This window comes from Anopheles funestus, chromosome 3RL (assembly GCF_943734845.2).
Source record: "Anopheles funestus chromosome 3RL, idAnoFuneDA-416_04, whole genome shotgun sequence".
In the NCBI taxonomy this organism is placed as follows: domain Eukaryota; kingdom Metazoa; phylum Arthropoda; class Insecta; order Diptera; family Culicidae; genus Anopheles; species Anopheles funestus.
Genome location: NC_064599.1, coordinates 81,719,386 through 81,739,206, shown reverse-complemented (window position 1 = coordinate 81,739,206; position 19,821 = coordinate 81,719,386). Strand labels below are relative to the sequence as shown.

At 42.1% G+C, this 19,821-nt stretch overlaps 4 protein-coding genes across 53 annotated transcripts; 2 read left to right on the top strand and 2 right to left on the bottom strand.

Annotated features, from left to right (window-relative positions):
* The first annotated feature begins 2,030 nt into the window (after positions 1–2,030).
* Positions 2,031–9,605, top strand: LOC125771810 (sex peptide receptor). Its single transcript, XM_049442878.1, has 6 exons — positions 2,031–5,331; positions 6,092–6,565; positions 7,062–7,192; positions 8,257–8,318; positions 8,418–8,540; positions 8,723–9,605. The coding sequence occupies exons 2-6, from the start codon at positions 6,127–6,129 to the stop codon at positions 9,333–9,335; spliced, it is 1,368 nt and encodes a 455-aa protein (XP_049298835.1). The 5' UTR covers positions 2,031–5,331; positions 6,092–6,126; the 3' UTR covers positions 9,336–9,605.
* A 424-nt stretch (positions 9,606–10,029) lies between these two features.
* On the bottom strand, positions 10,030–15,129 carry LOC125771773 (protein argonaute-2). 50 transcript variants are annotated; one of them, XM_049442784.1, is made up of 9 exons: positions 14,958–15,129; positions 13,996–14,313; positions 13,918–13,956; positions 13,819–13,857; positions 12,927–13,644; positions 12,739–12,844; positions 11,372–12,535; positions 10,536–11,287; positions 10,030–10,443 (listed from the first exon to the last, which is right to left on the bottom strand). In XM_049442784.1, exons 1-9 carry the CDS (start codon positions 14,983–14,985, stop codon positions 10,350–10,352), a joined length of 3,258 nt encoding a protein of 1,085 aa, XP_049298741.1. In that variant the 5' UTR covers positions 14,986–15,129; the 3' UTR covers positions 10,030–10,349. The 50 variants fall into 50 exon arrangements, with proteins under 50 accessions (XP_049298741.1, XP_049298733.1, XP_049298747.1 ...); XM_049442776.1 differs by lacking the exons at positions 13,819–13,857; positions 13,918–13,956 and adding exons at positions 13,858–13,896; positions 13,957–13,995 and having other exon boundaries at positions 12,927–13,740; positions 14,035–14,313; XM_049442790.1 differs by lacking the exons at positions 13,819–13,857; positions 13,918–13,956 and adding exons at positions 13,858–13,896; positions 13,957–13,995 and having other exon boundaries at positions 12,927–13,683; positions 14,035–14,313.
* A 308-nt stretch (positions 15,130–15,437) lies between these two features.
* Positions 15,438–17,685, bottom strand: LOC125771762 (2-(3-amino-3-carboxypropyl)histidine synthase subunit 1). Its single transcript, XM_049442713.1, has 2 exons — positions 16,217–17,685; positions 15,438–15,961 (listed from the first exon to the last, which is right to left on the bottom strand). Exons 1-2 carry the CDS (start codon positions 17,267–17,269, stop codon positions 15,626–15,628), a joined length of 1,389 nt encoding a protein of 462 aa, XP_049298670.1. The 5' UTR covers positions 17,270–17,685; the 3' UTR covers positions 15,438–15,625.
* A 430-nt stretch (positions 17,686–18,115) lies between these two features.
* LOC125771761 (protein hold'em) lies at positions 18,116–19,819 on the top strand. Its single transcript, XM_049442712.1, has 2 exons — positions 18,116–19,100; positions 19,169–19,819. The coding sequence occupies exons 1-2, from the start codon at positions 18,182–18,184 to the stop codon at positions 19,699–19,701; spliced, it is 1,452 nt and encodes a 483-aa protein (XP_049298669.1). The 5' UTR covers positions 18,116–18,181; the 3' UTR covers positions 19,702–19,819.
* The last annotated feature ends 2 nt before the right edge of the window (positions 19,820–19,821 follow it).

Genomic DNA, 19,821 nt, shown 5'->3' with positions numbered 1-19,821 from the left:
TTGGTTTTACTCTGGGATTGGATAGTTTTCACTTAATGACTTACCAAACGTTGTATTTATCGGAAAACCAGTAGAAATATTTGGCCAACAACCATCCAGCGCGTCCCTTGGAGACAAATGGCTTGGCATTGATGACAGTGTTGACAGTTTCTGCTCTCGCCGCTCCTAGCGCCAATCGCAGCATGGTGGAAACTATCGGAAGCTCGTGTTCTCTGAAAGTTACAAAAAAATATTATTAATATTATCATAAACCTAATCTGGAAAATGAACATAAGAAGCAATCAAATTGAAATAAATCTGTTTGGGACAAAATTTTTCGGCTCGATGCGTGTTTTTCCGGTTGAATAACCCACGTTCCTTCCTTTGTTTCTTTAGCGGCACGATGTGCCAGATTGACCTGATGTTTTTGGCCTTGCGTATGGGACAGGGTACGCCCTCAAAAGATCTTAGTATGGAAATTTAGCAAAAATTTTTAAATTGATTTAATTTAATGCGAAGTGGTTGCAATAAGTTTCTTTTCGCTCAAATAGTGCTTTAAATTAAAAACAGAATAAAAAATGAGAAAAAAAAAATTCAAAAAAATTTCAACTCGAAAATTTCATAAGGGGTACCCCTTGCCATTTTTTTGAGAAATTTTGCAAAAAAATTCAAATTGATTTATTTTAATGCCAATTGGTTGCAATGAGTTTCTTTTCACTCAAATAATGCTTTACACAAAAAAAAAGAGTAAAAAAAATAAAAAATTAAAAAAAAATGAAAATTTCATAAGACTCATTTTTGCACCAAATTTTGCCTATAACTCGGTCGGTATCCAACGGATCGCCAATCTTTAACCTGTGGTCGATAGATGGCAACAATGGCTACATTTTCTTCTTGGACAGCCATGCCCTCAGATGTCTGTGCCAGAAGTAATTTGAGGAACCAAGTTCCTTACCCTGTTTGAGAAAATGTAAAATTTTCCTCATTTTTGCACCAACTTTTGCCTATAACTCGGTCGGTATCCAACGGATCGCCAATCTTTAACCTGTGGTCGATAGATGGCAACAATGGCTACATTTTCTTCTTGGACGGCCATGCCCTCAGATGTCTGTGCCAGAAGTTATTCGAGGAACCAAGTTCCTTACCCTGTTTGAGAAAATGTAAAATTTTCTTCATTTTTGAGTAATTTAGCAAAATTGAAAAATGTGGTATATTTTAATGCGAATTTTGTTGCAATAAGTTTCTTTTCACTTAAATAGTGCTTTAAATTTAAAAAACAATAAAAAATCAGAAAAAAAATTTTAAAAAATTTTCAACTCGAAAATTTCATAAGGGGTACCCCTTGCCATTTTTTTGAGAAATTTTGCAAAAAAATTCAAATTGATTTATTTTAATGCCAATTGGTTGCAATGAGTTTCTTTTCACTCAAATAATGCTTTAAACAAAAAAAAAGAGTAAAAAAAATAAAAAATTAAAAAAAAATGAAAATTTCATAAGACTCATTTTTGCACCAACTTTTGCCTATAACTCGGTCAGTATCCAACGGATCGCCAATCTTTAAACTGTGGTCGATAGATGGCAACAATGGCTACATTTTCTTCTTGGACGGCCTTGCCCTCAGATGTCTGTGCCAGTACTTATTTGAGGAACCAAGTTCCTTACCCTGTTTGAGAAAATGTAAAATTTTCCTCATTTTTGCACCAAGTTTTGCCTATAACTCGGTCGGTATCCAACGGATCGCCAATCTTTAACCTGTGGTCGATAGATGGCAACAATGGCTACATTTTCTTCTTGGACGGCCATGCCCTCAGATATCTGTGCCAGAAGTTATTCGAGGAACCAAGTTCCTTACCCTGTTTGAGAAAATGTAAAATTTCCTTCATTTTTGAGTAATTTAGCAAAATTGAAAAATGTGGTATATTTTAATGCGAATTTTGTTGCAATAAGTTTCTTTTCACTTAAATAGTGCTTTAAATTTAAAAAAGAATAAAAAATCAGAAATTTTTTTTTTTTAATTTTCAACTCGAAATTTTCATAAGGGGTACCCCTTGCCATTTTTTTGAGAAATTTTGCAAAAAAAATTAAATTGATTTATTTTAATGCCAATTGGTTCAAATAAGTTTCTTTTCACTTAAATAATGCTTTAAACAAAAAAAAGAGTACAAAATAATAAAAAATTTAAAAAATTCTAAATTCTTGAAAATTTCCTAAGGCTATAGCCTTAGCTTGTTTTTTTTGGTAAATTTAGCAAAATTTTATAAATTGATTTATTTTAATGCAAACGCGACAATTGCTAAGCATTTAGTGACGGAGTAAGCTTAATTGGTTAGTGATTAAGATTAGTTACTTAGGAAACTTAAATTGCGAGAATAATTTCGATTATTAAACAAGTATTTGAAGATCATCTACTATTGGCTGTTAGTATCATATACCATTAAAGGTGCTAGGGCGATCGATAGAGCAAACAGGAGGATTGATGTGCATCATCTCTTTCCCATTCGTTAAGCCATTACAATGTGTACCGTAGTTATATAGAAATTGAATTTGTTGAAATGAAAATATATAATAATAACAATAATAATAAATTGTAATGATAATGTCTTACTAAATGTTTAGATGTACACGACCTCGCACATTATCTAAATGGATCATGGTTTTATGTAATTTTACCTAGCTCTCTAAGCATTGTGATGTTTTATGAAAATATGACACTTTGTACATATATGATAGCCTTTGTCAACAGAAAGAAAATGAGTAAGGATCCTTTCTGAACGTTAGAAGACCGGTTGGCGATCCGGTACCAACTATACGAACCGGCAAGGATTTTAATATTGATAACTCTTTTATGTCTGATATGAAGCTATCGTTTGTTTGTGTGACGTCCTGTAGCTTTCTGGACGTCAGGTTTGTACTGAAGGTAGCATGAATGGCTAAAAACTCTTTGCTAAAGCTTCTGGATACCACTAGAGGGTATCCTCTTAACAGTTATGTGCAGTGTCTGGTAGGTTTATAGTCGCTGAAATAACCCATTTATCTTAGAATCCGTCTCTCCCACATTCTGCTTGACCTTTGATATGCATCGATGCATGCATGCCAGAGTGCCCAGTATGGACAGAACGGAAAAGGGAGTTGAGTAGGAGAAAGTGCTTCTCTTTTTTTCGAAACTCTACCCAATATTGCCCATATATCAGTGTAAATGTTTTTGTATGAAAAACACTTGAACTTTCAAACTTGTATCTCACACTAGGAATGGGCTCGGATGGGCGGACACAATACAAAGGGAATATGCATTTACATGATGCCTAATCGTTGTCCAGCATTGGTACAGTTTTGCGAAACGTTGATACCGACGTGCGTGCAGGACACATCCAATTTGAAATATTATGCAATGACCAGATCATAAAAATTTCATCATGTCGCATGCAGGAATAAATGATACGGCGCCAGACCGAAGCGTATCGACGAACCCACGCCAGAAGGACGCATATTGTGTGAGAGACTTTCAATGAAACGTACATCCCATGCTTGCGTTGAGTGTACCAAGGATATTGTCCTACAATGGCTAGCAGAGTCACTCCTACACACTGCGCCCGGATATAATGTATGATAAAATATAACAATTTTAAGTATTGTTTTTTATTATTTAATTTAATAATAGCTAAGAGTGAAGCGATTCTTTCACTGCGGATTACTTTATTGTCTTTTGTGTTCACGAGAGTCACGAAACGATGAACCAATATTAACCACCAATAAAAGAATTGTATCGTACTCGCACATAATAGTTGCACATCCAGCACAATATCGCTATTAAATGGTTTTGATATACGCCAAACGGCCAACACCATTACAAGGCTTATTGTTATCGTCCGATACTCAAATCAGCCCAAGAACGGCATATTGTTGCTCGCTGCTCTTACGCTGTTGTGCTGCGGGCATCATCTATCATAATTTGATGTAATCTTATTGCTTCCCAAAATTGGGCAGTTAACATCCCAAATCATTTACTATTTCGATATTTCAATCTCGCGCTCGTGCGTCCGTCCTTTATGAAGATGTCCTTTCCTCCCCGTTTTTTTGGGGGCCAGACTCGTTGTCTGAGATGTAGTCCTAACCATGGGATGGAAATTTATTTCCATCCTAAATTGTTTATGAGCGGGACACAGTGACACCAGCAAGCAAAATATACATATTACGGCTAATATGTATATAGAAATGACGCCACAGCGTCAGCGTGAGCTTAGGAGATTAGCATCGGATTATGCTGGACGCTCGAAAGACAAACCACCAGTGACCGACCACTGCCGCCCGGATACATAATGCCGGAAAGTTGGGCAAGTGGCATCCTTCGTCTGTGGCGGGTCTTGAAACAAAGCGACTTTTCAAACGCGGACAGTGAATATGTGTCTGATATTCAATCGTTTACAGATCTCCTTCAATTATTCGCTCTTCCTTTCGTTCTGCTCCGGCACTATTTGGCTGGTGGCTATTGAAGTGTGTTCCACAGTGTAGTATGTATTCCGTTTCTGTATGATGTATGTTTGCTCCATTGGAAGTTACTAGTGAGTTCCATCTAGCGCTCCCGAGCATAGCGCTGCTAGAAATTGGCACTCATCTGCGCATCTGCGCTCCAACAATCGAACTAAAACAAAAAAAACCCCTTGCGATCCCGATGGCAAGTTCGTTCGAGATGACACAAAAAGGCACACAGAACGGTTCCGCTTCGAACCCGATAGTTAACGGCGCGATTCCAGTGCTCTCGGTGTGCTGGATCCAACAAACCCGAACGGATGTATCCTCAGTTCGGTGGAGACAGTGTTCGAGTGCTAACGCGTATGTGTTCAACGCATTGTTCAACGGTTTCCTCTTTTATATACCCTCGAGAGTCTAGCAGTTGCAGCGCGATGGCGCATAATAAATTGTGATCTGGTTCCTGGACCAATGGTTCGACGGGCTTCGAGAATGTGCATTTGTTGTTCTTGACTGCATTCTTGATGCAATTGTTCTCAGTGTCCAACAAGTGCCAGAATGTGATTAACGGAGTTCAAGTTTACATAAAGTGTAAATCACCAAAATGCAGCAAAAGATAAATTTATGTGTTAACCTGCACCAATAGTAGTGCACCTCACCTGGTTTAATTGATTAAACGAAGCAGAAGCAAACAAGAGACCGAATAGTGAAATATTAAAAAAAACGAAGCATATGTTGATTGTTAAGCAAAATGATATTATAAATGTTTCCCTATTTTGCGCAAATTTAGCTGCAATCAAAAAGAAAAAAAGCTCCCAACATATTTAGACCAATGCACCTAAACTGGCTGGCACAACTTTAAGATGCAGTGAAAGTATGGAAAAGGTATATAACGTTAAAGAAAAAAGTGTCTTTCGTATTACTTCAAATGTACATCGAAAGTAACTGCTGAAGAAGCAGACAAATGGCATCTACAGCATCGTGTGTTTATTTTACGATGGGACATCGGGGCACGTTTAAAGAAGATGCTTGAAGTTGGGAGCATTATGTACTTGTTGCATTAGGCCGCCACCAAACGCAGACAAGATGTTTGCGGCTACTGCCTTACAGAGACAACTCCTCTCTACCGCTTAAGAACATAATTGGTAATCTCCCTAGCCGTGAATACATTTTCATTAACCGGAACTGATGCTTGTTTCAATGTGCCCCAGGGTTTTGCTCTAGTGTGGTTTAAATTTAAGCGCATAATTTATTCATGCAAGGCAATTATCGGGGTAGAGGGATACGCAAGTAAATTGTTACTCATATAAACTTATATTGGTTATATAGTAAAAAAAGAATCCTTACTCCTAATAAAGCTATCATGCAAATAGCAACGGTTATTTCGATAACCTTTAGTACAAGATACATGCGACTCGAATAACGAGCGCAATCTGGTATGGGCCCCAAATAAATTACACGTCACCCTAGATGGATGATCCATCAAATCGCTATTTATAAATTTAATTACCATTTCACATGCGCATCGTACCACGGGTCACAAGACGACTACGGTTTCGATGTACTGTAAATGTAATTAGTGTGATAAAACTAAACACTAAAACCAAGGCGGGGGGGTGCATTTTGTTTTCTTTCTTATTTACAGACTGCTCTCCAAACTGGCCCGTGTACAGCAGCAGAATGGAGAAAATAACAAATCATAACTCCTTAGAGCTATTGCGCGATGATCAGTACGTGTCGAATATGATCGATCCAGGAAATGGGCGACCTTCGATTATTCCACTAAACACCCCAGATGTGGTACGGGGCTACTACTATTACAACGAAACGGTTTTAAAAAGCAACGATGATACCGCACAGGGCAACATTAGTTCCATCTACGATACGCAGGTGAACGAGTACGGCAATGAGACCGCGTACAGCTACTACAACTGTGCTGCATTTGAGGGCAACACATCGTACTTGAATGTGTCGTGTGAAACCATTCTTAACTACAGCCTGCCATTGTACGGATACTGCATACCGGTGCTGCTGCTCGTCACGCTAGCCGCAAATTCGTTGATAATCATAATTCTTAAAAAACGAACCATGGCTTCACCGACAAACTTTATTCTTATGGGTAAGTTTAACCGGCCAAAACCTTAAAGGGAAAACAAAATTAAGGAAAGCAGAAAATTAAGCTTCAGTGCGGTATGGCATAAATTTAAAATCGCTACGAAAGGCCGCAACGAGCGTGAAACCGGACGAAGGAAAAGTTGACAAGCTTTGTTGGCAAATTTGTGTCGTGAAACTTCCGCCTCCATTATCTGTTTTCTAAATTTTCTCTCTCCTCTGTCCCGCCATCACGTTAAAGAACATTTTTAATGCTGGCCGATTCATTTGCTTTTCGCAAAAAAAAAAACATAAAGGGTCGGGGAACATATAATTCCTGTGTATTCTCACACAGCATTTAACAAAACCTTCCGCCTTCCAAACCGTTTTGATTGATGACCCATTTCTATGTAAATTTAAACAAAACCCAATTACGACTAAGATGAACCTTAAACTTGATATTTATGTTTCATGGGCGCAAAACAGACTTTAGCAGAGATTCTTTTGATTTTCTTCCTTTGCAGCGATGGCTGTGTGCGACATGTTTACGCTGCTTTTTCCTGCCCCTGGTCTAATGTACATGTACACATTTGGCAATCACTACAAGCCACTATCGCCCGTACTAGCCTGTTATGTGTGGAATGCGTTGAACGAAGTAAGTATACCATGTAGTGTAAAAGTTATAAACATTATTACTTCCAATTCGTTAATAGAATTGTATTCGAAAACAAGTATAAACCCGGCTACGATTACATGCTTAGCGGTGATGCTTTTATTGTAGAGCTTGACTATTATTTATTGGTTGGGTGGAAAATGGTGTGCACATCATCTGGAACCCTTATCTGTTATGATGGGTTTCTTCTGCCGGATAATTTTGCACCACCAATATGGTCATAAAATGTACATATAATGTACTGCTACAAGTACGGGTTTTGTCTAATCCTCAGTAATATATTGGTATCCTGATAAGCATGATTACACCGAACGTTATATTGATTAGCATACAGAAGTATAAATAATACTTGTGTGTAAGTAGAATTTTTCATAATTGAAAGTGTAGAGGAAAAATGATTGTATAAACGGATCTTAATGATGGGTTTTCCAATTACTGACCAAAAATTTCGAAAGTGCAGTAGAACGTCGATTATCCGGGGGCGGATTAACCGGCGGGCGGATTAACCGTGCGCCGTTATAGATACTATATACGCTTTATCTAGATATATAAATGTCCTTGATATTTACGGGACTAAGTATCCGTGGAAATCGATTAACCGGCATCAGTCCGGTCCCGAGCACCCCGGATAATGGACGTTGTACTGTAATTATCTTAAAACATTGTAGTATAGTAGAATAGTAGAAGAACTTACATCATGACTGTGATAACCTGTGAGGAAGGGGCCGCTGTACCGCTGCGCTGTAAATAGAATAAAAAGAAAAGGGAATTAGTGGATTTCGCTTTAGTGGATGATCTCTTAGTATTTAAAAATAACAAAAAGTCACACATAATAAGGATAAAGGAATGTTTTAAGAGCAATTTAGTATGGGGATGACGAAACAATATCGATCATTCCCCTTTTTTGTGTAAGTGTTTTGAATGATTCTGTGGCAAAATTACGAACAAAATAGCCTTGGAGCTGGGGGGCTTGGGAGTGAACTAAGAAAAGCTGAAGAAACGGTGTACTAATGTCTTTGGTTTTGCTGTTCTTCGTTCTGTCACAGATTCTTCCCGCTATGTGCCACACAGCATCAGTATGGCTTACATTAGCCTTAGCTGTACAGAGGTAAGTGATGCAAAAAGTCCGTTTAATGGACAGCATTTTCTTTTTTACCAATTCGTACCTTAATGTTTCACCAAATGGAACTTTCTATTTTCCCAATAGATACATATACGTTTGCCATGCACCCGCTGCCCGAACCTGGTGCACCATTGCAAGAGTCAAGAAGTGTATCGCGTACATATGTGTTGCCGCATTATTACATCAAAGCAGTAGATTTTTCGACAAGTATGCAATGCTTCGTTTAAAAGTGTATAAAACACATAACATAGAAGCTTCCAGGTTGTAGCTTAAAGCTTTTACGATTGGTTCCAATCATTTCCGCAAAAACAATATTTTCTTTTTAATTTACTTAAATTAGATGATTACTTATAAAATAACACTAAAACCATACCGTTTTGCTGTTTCAGGTCCTATACGCTCGTCACCATAGAGTGGAATGGGCAGCCAACGAACGTATGTCACGTGGAAACGGCCAACTGGATACACGAATATACTAGCGAAGACTTCTACTATACATTTTATTTTTCCTTCCGAATACTGTTCGTTCATCTGATACCGTGCGCCAGCCTGGTAGCTCTAAACGTGTTGCTGTTTAGGGCAATGAAACAGGCGCAACAGAAAAGGGAACGATTGTTTAAGGATAACAAAAAGCGCGAAAGTAAACGGGTACGCGATTCGAACTGCACCACACTCATGCTGATCGTTGTGGTAACTGTATTCTTAATTGTCGAAATACCATTAGGCGTTATCACTGCACTGCACATTATTTCATCGCTGTTGTTCGAATTTTTAGATTACTACATAGCGAATCTGTTTATATTATTTGCCAACTTTTTCCTCATAGTAAGCTATCCGATTAATTTTGCCATCTATTGCGGTATGTCGCGGCAGTTTCGCGAAACCTTCAAAGAACTTTTCTGTAAGTCCGGTTCACAGATGAACGTGAAGAAAGAATGTGGCTCGTCGAAATATTCACTGGTTAATGGGCCGAGAACGTTTACAAACGAAACGGTTATTTAACCAAGTGCATTACATCGTTAAGGTACAGTAGTAACAAGACAGAAACACCCTTTTAGAAGAATGTTTTTACGCGAGAAATATCAAAATTTATACTGGTATATATGCTCAAATGAAGTATTCGAACCAATGTACCAGATGTAAATACAGAAAGGATTCACGTAGAACAAGAAAATGTGCACACATTCATCTAATTTTAAGTTGTTCTTTGTTGTCATTCGAATGTTTCTGTTTCAATAAATATGTTTTAGTATCTTTTATCATAATTTGTAATCAATCAGTAGACACTGAAATGTTCGATTTTGCAATTATAAAAAAGCATAAACAATGATCAATATACGCTTCTCGGGGCTCAAACATGTTACAACCGAAATTGAAAAAAAAATACAAATGCTAATTAATATTGTATCATTAATGTAGCATAAAGGATATAAAATACATCATTTCGAAACAACAAATACTGTTCCGAAGCACTGGCCAATTTCCTGTTACTTGCGCATGAAACTGATTCACATTCTTATTGTGCCTTTCGGATATTTAATTACCGTAGATAACAATAGAACTATTCCCTTTCTTCTTTTTTTCATTAGACGCGCTCCTAAGACGAAGCGAAGCCTAAACATTTAATTCATTAACGATCAACTTGTTTTTTTGTTGTATTTTTTGTATTTTTTTTTTGTTGATCTTGATAAGGTTATATATATATATATAGTTGTATGTGTAGGTTAATATAAAATCACTATTATCACAATACCACTTTGTCCATTACGGAAACAACACAGAATGTAACGAAATGCACTATTGTGTTAACAGATTAAAGTGTTTATATGAAAAAGTAAAGTGTTATTGGAAATGAGTGGTCAATCAGAATATAGAAATATGTTTAAATGATTTATGGTAAAGAAAAAATGATTAAAGCATATAAATGTAAATGAAAGGAAGAGATTGAAGACAGTCATGTATCATATGATTAATTAGGTGTCCTTCAACGTCCTCACTTTGTGCTGCTGCTGCAGTTTATACGAAGAACATGGGATTAGTATCAGTGACGCTGGAAATAATTTGAATGTCCCGGTAAGCTGCATCCAAATTATTCATGTTAATGCGCCGACTGTAAAGAGAACGGAATTGAACGAAGAGATTATAAATATTACAAGCAATGGTACGTCCATTGTGCAATTTCACTTGCATAGTTTTACTTACTCTTTAATGTACACTCGACCACGGTATGCCGCCAGATGGGCATAATAGGTCGGTGCCGGATAGGAAACCGACCGGTTGCACCGTGCAAACAGATGACACAGATTGTAAGTCAATGCTTGCAGGTGATCCGGATTACAGGATGAATCATCATAGAGCACGACGTACTTGGTCGGTTTGGCAACACCCTGCACGGCCGCATGGCTCACGAGATAGAATTCGTAACGATTCGGCAACGTGATCTCGCTGTCGACGACCGTACCAGGTGGTACATTACAGTTTTTGCCATCTGACGGGCAGTTACCGTGTGGGAAGAATCGCGTATGATGGCGCTTCTGCACGACGATGAAGGTAACCGCAGGTTTGTAGCCGGGTTTGACGCGCGCTATAGCTGCGTGCAGTGCCTGCAGCTCGATTGTGAGAATTTCGGAAAACTGCCCATCCGACACACCGTCGCGATAGTACATGATGCGTTCCGGCAGTACTTTGTTGTACTGTTCGTACAGCTGCAGCTGTCGGTGCACAATGTTCTCCAGATCTCGGATCATTTCATCCCGCGCACCTTGCAGCCGAACGCTGCAATTGTACCGGAAACCGATCGTATCGTACAGCGCTGTCACACCAACCACACTCGGTACATCGTCACTGAGTGGATGTGTGACGTCCGCACCGATGTACATGACATTTCCGCGTCCCAATGGTGGTACCGCGGCTTGCGAAATGCAGTGGTTTGCGCCATTTGTTTTGGCGTTTATCTGTAAATTAAACAAAACAACGGTTTACAACGTTGAAAATAAGTTCATGTGCCATTTTAACACACACGTTATAGGCTTACTTACCTTCAACATGATGTTGTTGAGAGTGCTCATGTCGGTACTCTTCTTTGCGACCGTCATACCCTTTACACACTGTGTCAGCAAGCCGATACGCTCACTGGCTAGCTCTGCCTTCTGTTTAACCTTCGCGTACGCATCACCACGACTTGGTAATATTACAATCGTGATCGCAGGATTTGCTTGCTTGATGCCTTCTAGCAGTGTACCGATATCGCGCAGAGCATTAGCAGGGTTACGCACCAACACGTATGTACTGCCCATGTCGAACGGTTCCATCTGTACGTTGCATCGTATAGCCTGCTGCTGCAACATTTCTCCGAACTTCTTCACCGTGGCTTCATTTGTGTATCCATCCAGGTTCAGTATACGCCAGCGCAGCGACTTTCGGCTCAGTTCCGTGCTGGGTTGAAGAAAGTTCTTACCCTCCGCCCGCCAGACACCAGACCGGGGAGCAATCTTCTCGTTCCTCGCATACTCGATCGGTGGGGCATCGATGATGCGCGCCGGCACCTGCTCGAAATCCTTACCGACGCCGATGCCAAAGTCCAACAGTGTCGGACATGAGTTGTACTGAATCTGTGACGCTAGGCCAACAATCTTTTGCTTTCGTGTCTGCGTATTGGTTGCGGCGTAGCGAATTATATCACGGGTACATTCCTCCGGATGATTTTTGGTCAAGGCCTGTCCGCCTGGTATATCGCAGAGTTCGGCCGGTACGTACACCGAACGCACGGTACTACCGACATGCACGACGGGAAGATTTGGGTAGCGTAGTCGATAGTTTAGGTGTCTGGCGAAATAATCCGCCACCGACAGACGCGTCCCATCGTCCATTTTGAACATCTGTTGGTTGGCAGGGTCGCGCAAACCATTGCATCGCATTCGTTTCGTAATGCCCGACGGGTTTTTGTAAACCACGTCCATACCCTTCAGGAAGGTTTGCAGCTCGTCCACCACCCACCTGTTTAGTTGATCCAGGTTACCACGGTTGAAGTCGCTGATCACCTTCAGCAGAGGGGACGCGCACGGGAACGCTTTGTGTGAAACGTCCAAATTGATGTAGGGCCGCGAACCGAGCACGGCCGACTGGAACAAACCGTACCACAGTTCGTGTCCTTTGCCGATGTCGATGCTATTGCTTGGAACCATGTACACGCATCTTTTAAACTGAAATTAGTGAAAATCAACGTGCATTAGTGATCCACGTGTTGAATGGTCCACAGATATACATTTTGCTATAATTGTGCTTTTATTAAGTTTGAACTACAACTAACATCACGTGTAATTGGAGAATAAAGAAATTAAATGATTATTTCATAAAAAAATATTGGAAACTACTTGAACTTGTAGATAATATTTATCACACTTACCCGCACAAAGTTGGGATTGTTCTCATAGGCGCAGCGCAACACCACATCCAGACACTGAATGGCGCTCATCGGTTTGGCGAACGAGGCATCTTTCGAGTTCATGTATCTGTTGTAAGAAATATTATTCAGAAAAAAAACATTATTCATCCATATTCATACCCGAAACCAACAACACACATTCGTCTTACGTTTTAAGCACAGCCAGATCGAGCTGGGCCGCCTCCTTCACCTGCACGGTGTACTCTTTTGCTCTGCCCCCATCGTCTGGTTGATACACCACCTTGCCCTTCATGTCGCTTAGCTTGCGCGTCGTGTAGGCACTCTTTTGTCCATCGTACGCAAATAATACACCCGGATAGCTATTCTTGCAGAACTGGGCAAATACTCCGCGCAGAAACTTCTTTGGCCGATCCGGTTCAATTGCCACATCATAGTGGTACGCCACACCCTTCAGCTTGTCGAGCAGAAGCCGGAAGAAGTTGGCTTCTACCGTAACCTTTTTGCCGCGAGTACCTTGAGTTCCGCTGCGCATCAATACCGGTCGCAGGTCTGTTCGGCGAATCTTTTCCTTCGCGATGCGCATCTGTTGCAGATTTTCTTCGATGGGCCGAAGGGAACCATCGCCGGAGCCGCTGGATTTCGCAGACGAAACAGATGCGTCACGGTGTACTGCACTGCCAGGCCGTGGTACTTCTGATGTAGTAGGCCCTGTGGGATCTGGTTGCTTTTTCGGCGCTTGGCCATCTTTGTCTTTTCTCTTGAACTGCTCAGGTTGCTGCTGCGAACCTTGCGGTTGTTGCTGAGACCATGCTTGCTGCTGTTGCTGAGGTCCTTTTTGTTGCTGATGCCATGCTGGCTGTTGTGAACCTTGCTGGTGTTGCTTAGGTCCTTTTTGTTGCTGCGAACCTTGCGGATGTTGCTGAGGCCATGCTGGCTGCTGTGAACCTTGCTGCTGTTGCTGAGGTCCTTTTTGTTGCTGAGGCCATGCTGGCTGCTGTGAACCTTGCTGCTGTTGCTGAGGTCCTTTTTGTTGCTGAGAACCTTGCTGGTGTTGCTGAGGTCCTTTTTGTTGTTGCGAACCTTGCTGATGTTGCTTAGGTCCTTTTTGTTGCTGCGAACCTTGCTGGTGTTGCTGAGGTCCTTTTTGTTGCTGCGAACCTTGCGGTTGTTGCTGCGAACCTTGCTGGTGTTGCTTAGGTCCTTTTTGTTGCTGCGAACCTTGCTGGTGTTGCTGAGGTCCTTTTTGTTGTTGCGAACCTTGCTGATGTTGCTTAGGTTCTTTTTGCTGCTGCGAACCTTGCTGGTGTTGCTGAGGTCCTTTTTGTTGCTGAGAACCCTGTGGTTGTTGCTGCGAACCTTGCTGGTGTTGCTTAGATCCTTTTTGTTGCTGAGAACCTTGCGGCTGTTGCTTAGGTCCTTTTTGTTGCTGCGATCCTTCCGGGTGTTGTTGAGGTCTTTGCTGCTGCTGTGAACCTTGCGGATGCTGCTGCTGCTGCTGCTGTGAACCTTCCGGATGTTGCTGCTGAGGTCCTGGTTGCTGTTGCGGTCCTGCTTGCTGCCCAATGGCTCCAAGTACTGTGCAGGAAAAGTGTTTTTATTTATTTTTTGTAATCTTGAGAGATGAATAAGCAACGTTGGATAAGTTTTTTTTGTACAACAAAACGTCAATGTATTATTGAGCGCAAGTGGCCATCTGGAACCAATTCGAAGTTTCTACTTGCAGTCAACATGTTTCGCATCAATACTATTGTGCCAATGTTTTCGAATTTAATTTCATGTTTATATACACAACCTATGTACAATACCATATCGCTCTAGAAGCTAGTATAGCAAGCGCTCTAAGCTACTTTAAACGTTATCAACGTAAACGTTCCTACGTTCCACCTGGAAATGGGTGAAAACAATCTAAGAAGGAAAAATGTAACCATGACTCATGCTGGCGCACTGTTGCCAATTTTGTGGCAGATGCATATGCATTTCTGTACGTAATACAAAACTTTCCCCTTTTCAACCAAACATACGTATCAGTAGTTAGTCGTAACACTTTCGCGTACAGAAAACTATATGAAAACATAAAAGTTGTTTCGGATTTTTCTAGAACATGAGTAGAACTAAAGACGGGATGATGCAATCTTTCGCGATGCAGCAAATAGACGACGCGTTATGTTTTCCAGCTCTTAATACACTGAATCACCGCCACTGCAGCAGTACACACTTACCTATGTTCTGCGGTTTCTTTTTACCCATTTCGAAGTTTTTATGTCGTCTTTACCAAAAACACGTAATGAATTTTTAATTTAATTGTAAAGCTGGACATCTATTGATGCTGTGCGTAGATCACTCACAATGAATTGAATGGAATATCTGTGACATGGATGAGCACTGTGGGAATACACATCGCGTTCCACTGGTCATTTGTTGTGACGTTCAGCAAGTGATGTTTCGATAACTTGTACACGAAGTTTCATACAAAAAAAAACCATGTGCATGATGTGTACTCGCGGGTCATGCATATCCTTTATGTTCTGGAGCATAAAGTAGTTTTTGTAAGCTGGCGGGTGCAAATGGCATGAGCATTTATGCACGAGCAAGATGTTCAGTTCGCTTTGAGCAAACTGGTACCTGGCTAATGCTAATGAGGTCGTTACATACATACATACATACATCGTTACAACACGACTTAACAATCGTTCGAAAAGTTATTTAAATATGGTATGTCATTTATTTACACAATCTTATCAACTACGCGAGTATACGATACATTTGTTTCGTAACATTTCGTTGGTGGCAGTATTCGTTTACCTAGTGCACACTAATGTTTCAATGCATGCAGTCAGTCAGCGCAAAAGCAGCACCAAGCAAGCAGCTAAAACCCATCGAATGCGAACTATTCCTCTTGTGCAGCGATGTGCGACGATGTTTCCTTCCCATCCGCCTTATCCTTTTCCTCCTTGCATCGACCACAGCATCCACCGTTTGAGTTTTCGCATATATCAAGCTTCTTAAAGTTGGGTGTCCACTGGCCGAGGCTCGCGTTAGCATAGAAATCCATCGGATAAGCAACCTCCAAGTTGGGCACGGGTTTCGGTTTCTGTTCGGTTGCTGCAGTACACTCCGGTATGTTCCATTCGGCATCTCCGAGCACTACGGAAAGTTCGTACGGGGTAAGTAACGGTTTCGGGAAGGCGGTACCCCAGTCGATCGAAAGCCTCGGGCAGGCGACCTTAAATTTGATAAAGCGAAATAGTAAATCGATCGTTGCATTGGGCCAATGTAACAGCAGCTTTAGATGGTGAAGTACGCTACAGAAATAATTAATCTAAATTTCCACATCTAAATTGTATGGACAGTCATTCGATAACTGTTACCTCTAAGCCTATCGACGCACGTACATCTTTGCAAGCCACATCAGCCACATCGCGGCTTCGATAGGCATCGCCAAGATACGGACAGCTAAAGCGGTTCGCCTTATACGTACCTGGACAAATGCATCGATGTGCTCCATGCGGGCGAGTTTCGTGGGGAAGATCTCCGATAGTAGTATGATGACCGCTTCACGTCCGTGGTGTTTCAAGCGTCCCTCCAGATGCTCCAACACTTTCGTTGAACCTTGCCGTCCGAGTGTCCCCAATATGAGCCCGAAACGCCGTGCATCGCGAGCGTCATCGATCGCTTGCTTTCGGTTGCGACGCATCGTTTCGTGGTCGTACAGCTCGCGGGTGAACTTTTTCTCGTACGGATCGTATTTGTATGCTTCGAGTGCCGGGTTTGCAATCATGGCCGCCTCCAGATGGAATCGTCCATCGCCAAGGTAAATAAGGGTACGGGATGTTCCATCCGGATCGCTCCCATTGGCCAGACGGGGTGCCGTACAGCCCAAAATTTCACCCGGACTCAGTGGTTTCGATTGGGGAATTAGGACGTCATATCCGTCCTCTCGTAGCTCCTTTGCAGATGCGTGCAGTGTGGCTACGAACTGGATTGTACTGACGAAGGCAAGCTTACGGTCGCGGGGAAAGTTCAGCTTGACGCTCTCAACAAAGTGCAGTGTATCGATCTTGATGTCTACGAACACATACAGCACCTTGATGCCCGTGGTCTGATCGATGGGGATGAGACAGCTGTGGCCGTAGTGTACGAGCAGATCCGCCCCGAGGGCTTTGGCTGTGAAATCGTCCACACAGCACGCACCATACGTTACGTCTCCCATGATGACGGTGTCCGCCTCTGTAAAGCGCTCGATGATGTCGCTGAGCACGAGCGAGAACATTAGCAGACCTTCTGGCATCTGCAGTGCCACTCGTTTGGCCTTCGTTTCCCGCACGCGCCAAATGGTTTTGTGCACCTCGAAATTGTAGTTCGTGGGTAGAGCCGCGATGGCCTCGTTAAGTTCAACATCGTTTAGCAGGGTGGCGGGTATTTTGTTGATAACGCGTGATGCGCCCTTAAAAACCTTGCGGACTGGTTTCGCCTTTACGATCTTCGTGTCGTTCGCCAACGGGAGCTGCTGTTCCACCTGCACTGCTGCCATGGTAACACCAGCAACCTTTTCACTATTCGCGTAGCTTTGTTTCACGTTCCTAAATAACCCGTTGGCCAATCTTCAAATTTTCCACTTTCCACTACAGAAGTCACAGGGTCAACAGGGTCAGCAATGCGCACTTTTCTACATACAGCAAGCCATCCGTTCAGATGCTCACGTTCAAATGGTGTTGTTAATCGTTTAAAAAAAGCCTATGTGTCTGGAGTAGAAACGACGATGCGCGATGAAAGGCGGCGCCTAAGAAGGGGATTGTTTACCCTTCGCAGGTGATTGCATTGCACGCTCTGACCCACTCACTCCAATGCACCACCAAGCCAGACGAGTCGAAGGTAAAAAATGCATCCCAAACGTGGATTACGTGACTTTCGGCACACGAACTATGGCGCTGCTCAGACATGCGAAATCAAAACAAATCGCTGTCAGTGTGTGCGCTGACAGCGGGTCAGGCTTGCTTGCGATGTTTTTTGGATGCGATGATTAAAAATGTCCTTTTTGCGTACAGTCGGATAATTTTCAAATCACAATGCATTTGAAGGCGTGCAACAATTCAAAAGAACATCCTTTGTGATAATTCAGATGCTTCAACAAATTGTTACTTCCTTTTTTGCATCTTCGATTTAGAATCGAAAGAAAAGGGCAACTTCCTAAGTGCACAGTATTTTTATCCTTGACTGTATCGGGATCAAATTTAACCGTTAAAATTGGTATCCATGTGTGCTTCGATTTATACAAAGAGATAAGCGAATTTGTGTATATTTTTCGAAGGAAATTCACACACTCTATACATACACTCTATACATTATCATAATACACATCGAAGGAAGCGATTTATATTAACAGAAACAAATACCTACACAAGTAGATCACAGTAAACTCAGTAGTAGTTCAGCGGGAAACGAAATGACGTCGTCCGAAATTTCGACAGTTAAAACTATCGCACAAATCAACGATGAAACGCGCAACTTTATCCTGGTCGCTGTGGTGATAGCTAAGAGCGATCCCCGCTTTTTCAGTGGCCATCCGAAGAGGCGCGGTACCTTCGAGGCTGAGTCGGTTGATACAAGCATCGAAACGGCACGTGGTGTACTAACGCTGACATTGCGTGATTCGGAACGTGACACGATCAACTGTACCGTTTGGGGGAAGGCGGATACTATCACACACTACGATCACTCGTTTGAGATTGGGGATGTTGTGGATGTACATCGTCCACAGGTTTCTTCGTCACTGTTCGGGAGGTCCGAACAGTACTCACCGACGGTCACATCACCGTACTGCCTGACGATAAACGATCAAACGCAGGTTGCACAAATAACACGCCATGAGGGAACGCAGGACGCGCAACGATTCACGGCTCTACTGAAAGCACCGCTTGTGCAGCCGGGTGCCACGATTCCACTGGCAGACATAGTGGCCAGCGGTTCCGGATGTAACGGAGAAACGTTTAACGTCCTCGTAGTTGTTCGTGCGGTACGTGCAAAAAGAGATATTCGGGTCGCGCGCACCAACCGGGTGAAATCGTTCCGCGAGGTGGTACTGATGGATTGTAGTCATTCTGGTGTGCTGATGAAGTTCTGGTCCGAAAGCTACATTAGATGGTCCGAGCGGTGGACACCACTGAAGACAGTACTGTTGATAGTGGACGCTAGAGTTGAGTTCAGCGATTACTACAAAGCTATCTGCTTGGCGGTGGACAGGAAGACAATCATAACGCAGGATCCGAGTCTGCCACAGCTCAGCAATCTACTGAGTCATGCGCAAACCATTCCGAAGCAGGACATCGATGTCGTTTGCTCGCTGTCATCTGGCTCTGTTGATCGTTGAGTATTTTGAAAGTTATTACCCAAAAGGTCTACTGTACATTAACGCTACCTTTTATTGTTTTAGCTTCCACAATAAACACTGTTATGACCGTACAACAGATTCTAGATCGGACCGAAGGTGAACTGGTTCAGGAGCAGGATCAATTTACCGCCCTCTGCTACGCCGTAATTACTCGGCTCGATCTAGACGGTCCTTCGCGGATTGTAAGCGAACGTTGTGTGCACTGCCGTACGCTTGTACGCGGACAGGATATAGCTTGTCCTAAATACGACTGTCTGGGACATATCACTCCAGGTGCTGCTCGAGAATCGTTTTTCGATATTACCGTAGATATTACGGACCACACTGGAACGTTGACCGGTTGTCGGATGGTTAGTCGGGTAGCAGAAACCGTACTAAACTGCGATGTGGCTACTTTCAAGCGTCAAACTGAAGAACAGAAAACACATTTGAAGTGGAACTTTCTGTTGGATCGATGTGCCGTCCGGCTGATAGTAAAGAGACGTTCTGCCGTACGATTTCAGAATCTGTACTCTATCGTTGATTGTACAATTGCTGATCCAGCTGAAGTGGAAGCAAAGTTGAAAGTGTACTGAAGCGTGTTATTGGTAGAAATTGTACCCTTTCAAATTACGGGTTGTACGACGCATAAATGATGCTTGCACTCAACAAACCTAACTGGCATAAACAAATAAAAAGCGGAATGGTACTGCATC

Excerpts from the sequence above, each read along its gene's own strand:
- LOC125771810 (XM_049442878.1), top strand. The coding sequence starts at position 6,127 with ATGGAGAAAATAACAAATCATAACTCCTTAGAGCTATTGCGCGATGAT. Across the intron at positions 7,193-8,256 it reads TGTGGAATGCGTTGAACGAA|ATTCTTCCCGCTATGTGCCA; the intron begins GTAAGTATACCA and ends GTTCTGTCACAG. Across the intron at positions 8,319-8,417 it reads TTAGCCTTAGCTGTACAGAG|ATACATATACGTTTGCCATG; the intron begins GTAAGTGATGCA and ends TTTTCCCAATAG.
- LOC125771773 (XM_049442754.1), bottom strand. The coding sequence starts at position 14,985 with ATGGGTAAAAAGAAACCGCAGAACATAG. Across the intron at positions 11,288-11,371 it reads TCAACAACATCATGTTGAAG|ATAAACGCCAAAACAAATGG; the intron begins GTAAGTAAGCCT and ends TTTAATTTACAG. Across the intron at positions 10,444-10,535 it reads GGTCGAGTGTACATTAAAGA|TCGGCGCATTAACATGAATA; the intron begins GTAAGTAAAACT and ends TTCTCTTTACAG.
- LOC125771762 (XM_049442713.1), bottom strand. The coding sequence starts at position 17,269 with ATGGCAGCAGTGCAGGTGGAACAGCAGCTCCCGTTGGCGAACGACACG. Across the intron at positions 15,962-16,216 it reads ACATCGATGCATTTGTCCAG|GTCGCCTGCCCGAGGCTTTC; the intron begins GTACGTATAAGG and ends ATCAAATTTAAG.
- LOC125771761 (XM_049442712.1), top strand. The coding sequence starts at position 18,182 with ATGACGTCGTCCGAAATTTCGACAGTTAAAACTATCGCACAAATCAAC. Across the intron at positions 19,101-19,168 it reads GTCATCTGGCTCTGTTGATC|CTTCCACAATAAACACTGTT; the intron begins GTTGAGTATTTT and ends TTATTGTTTTAG.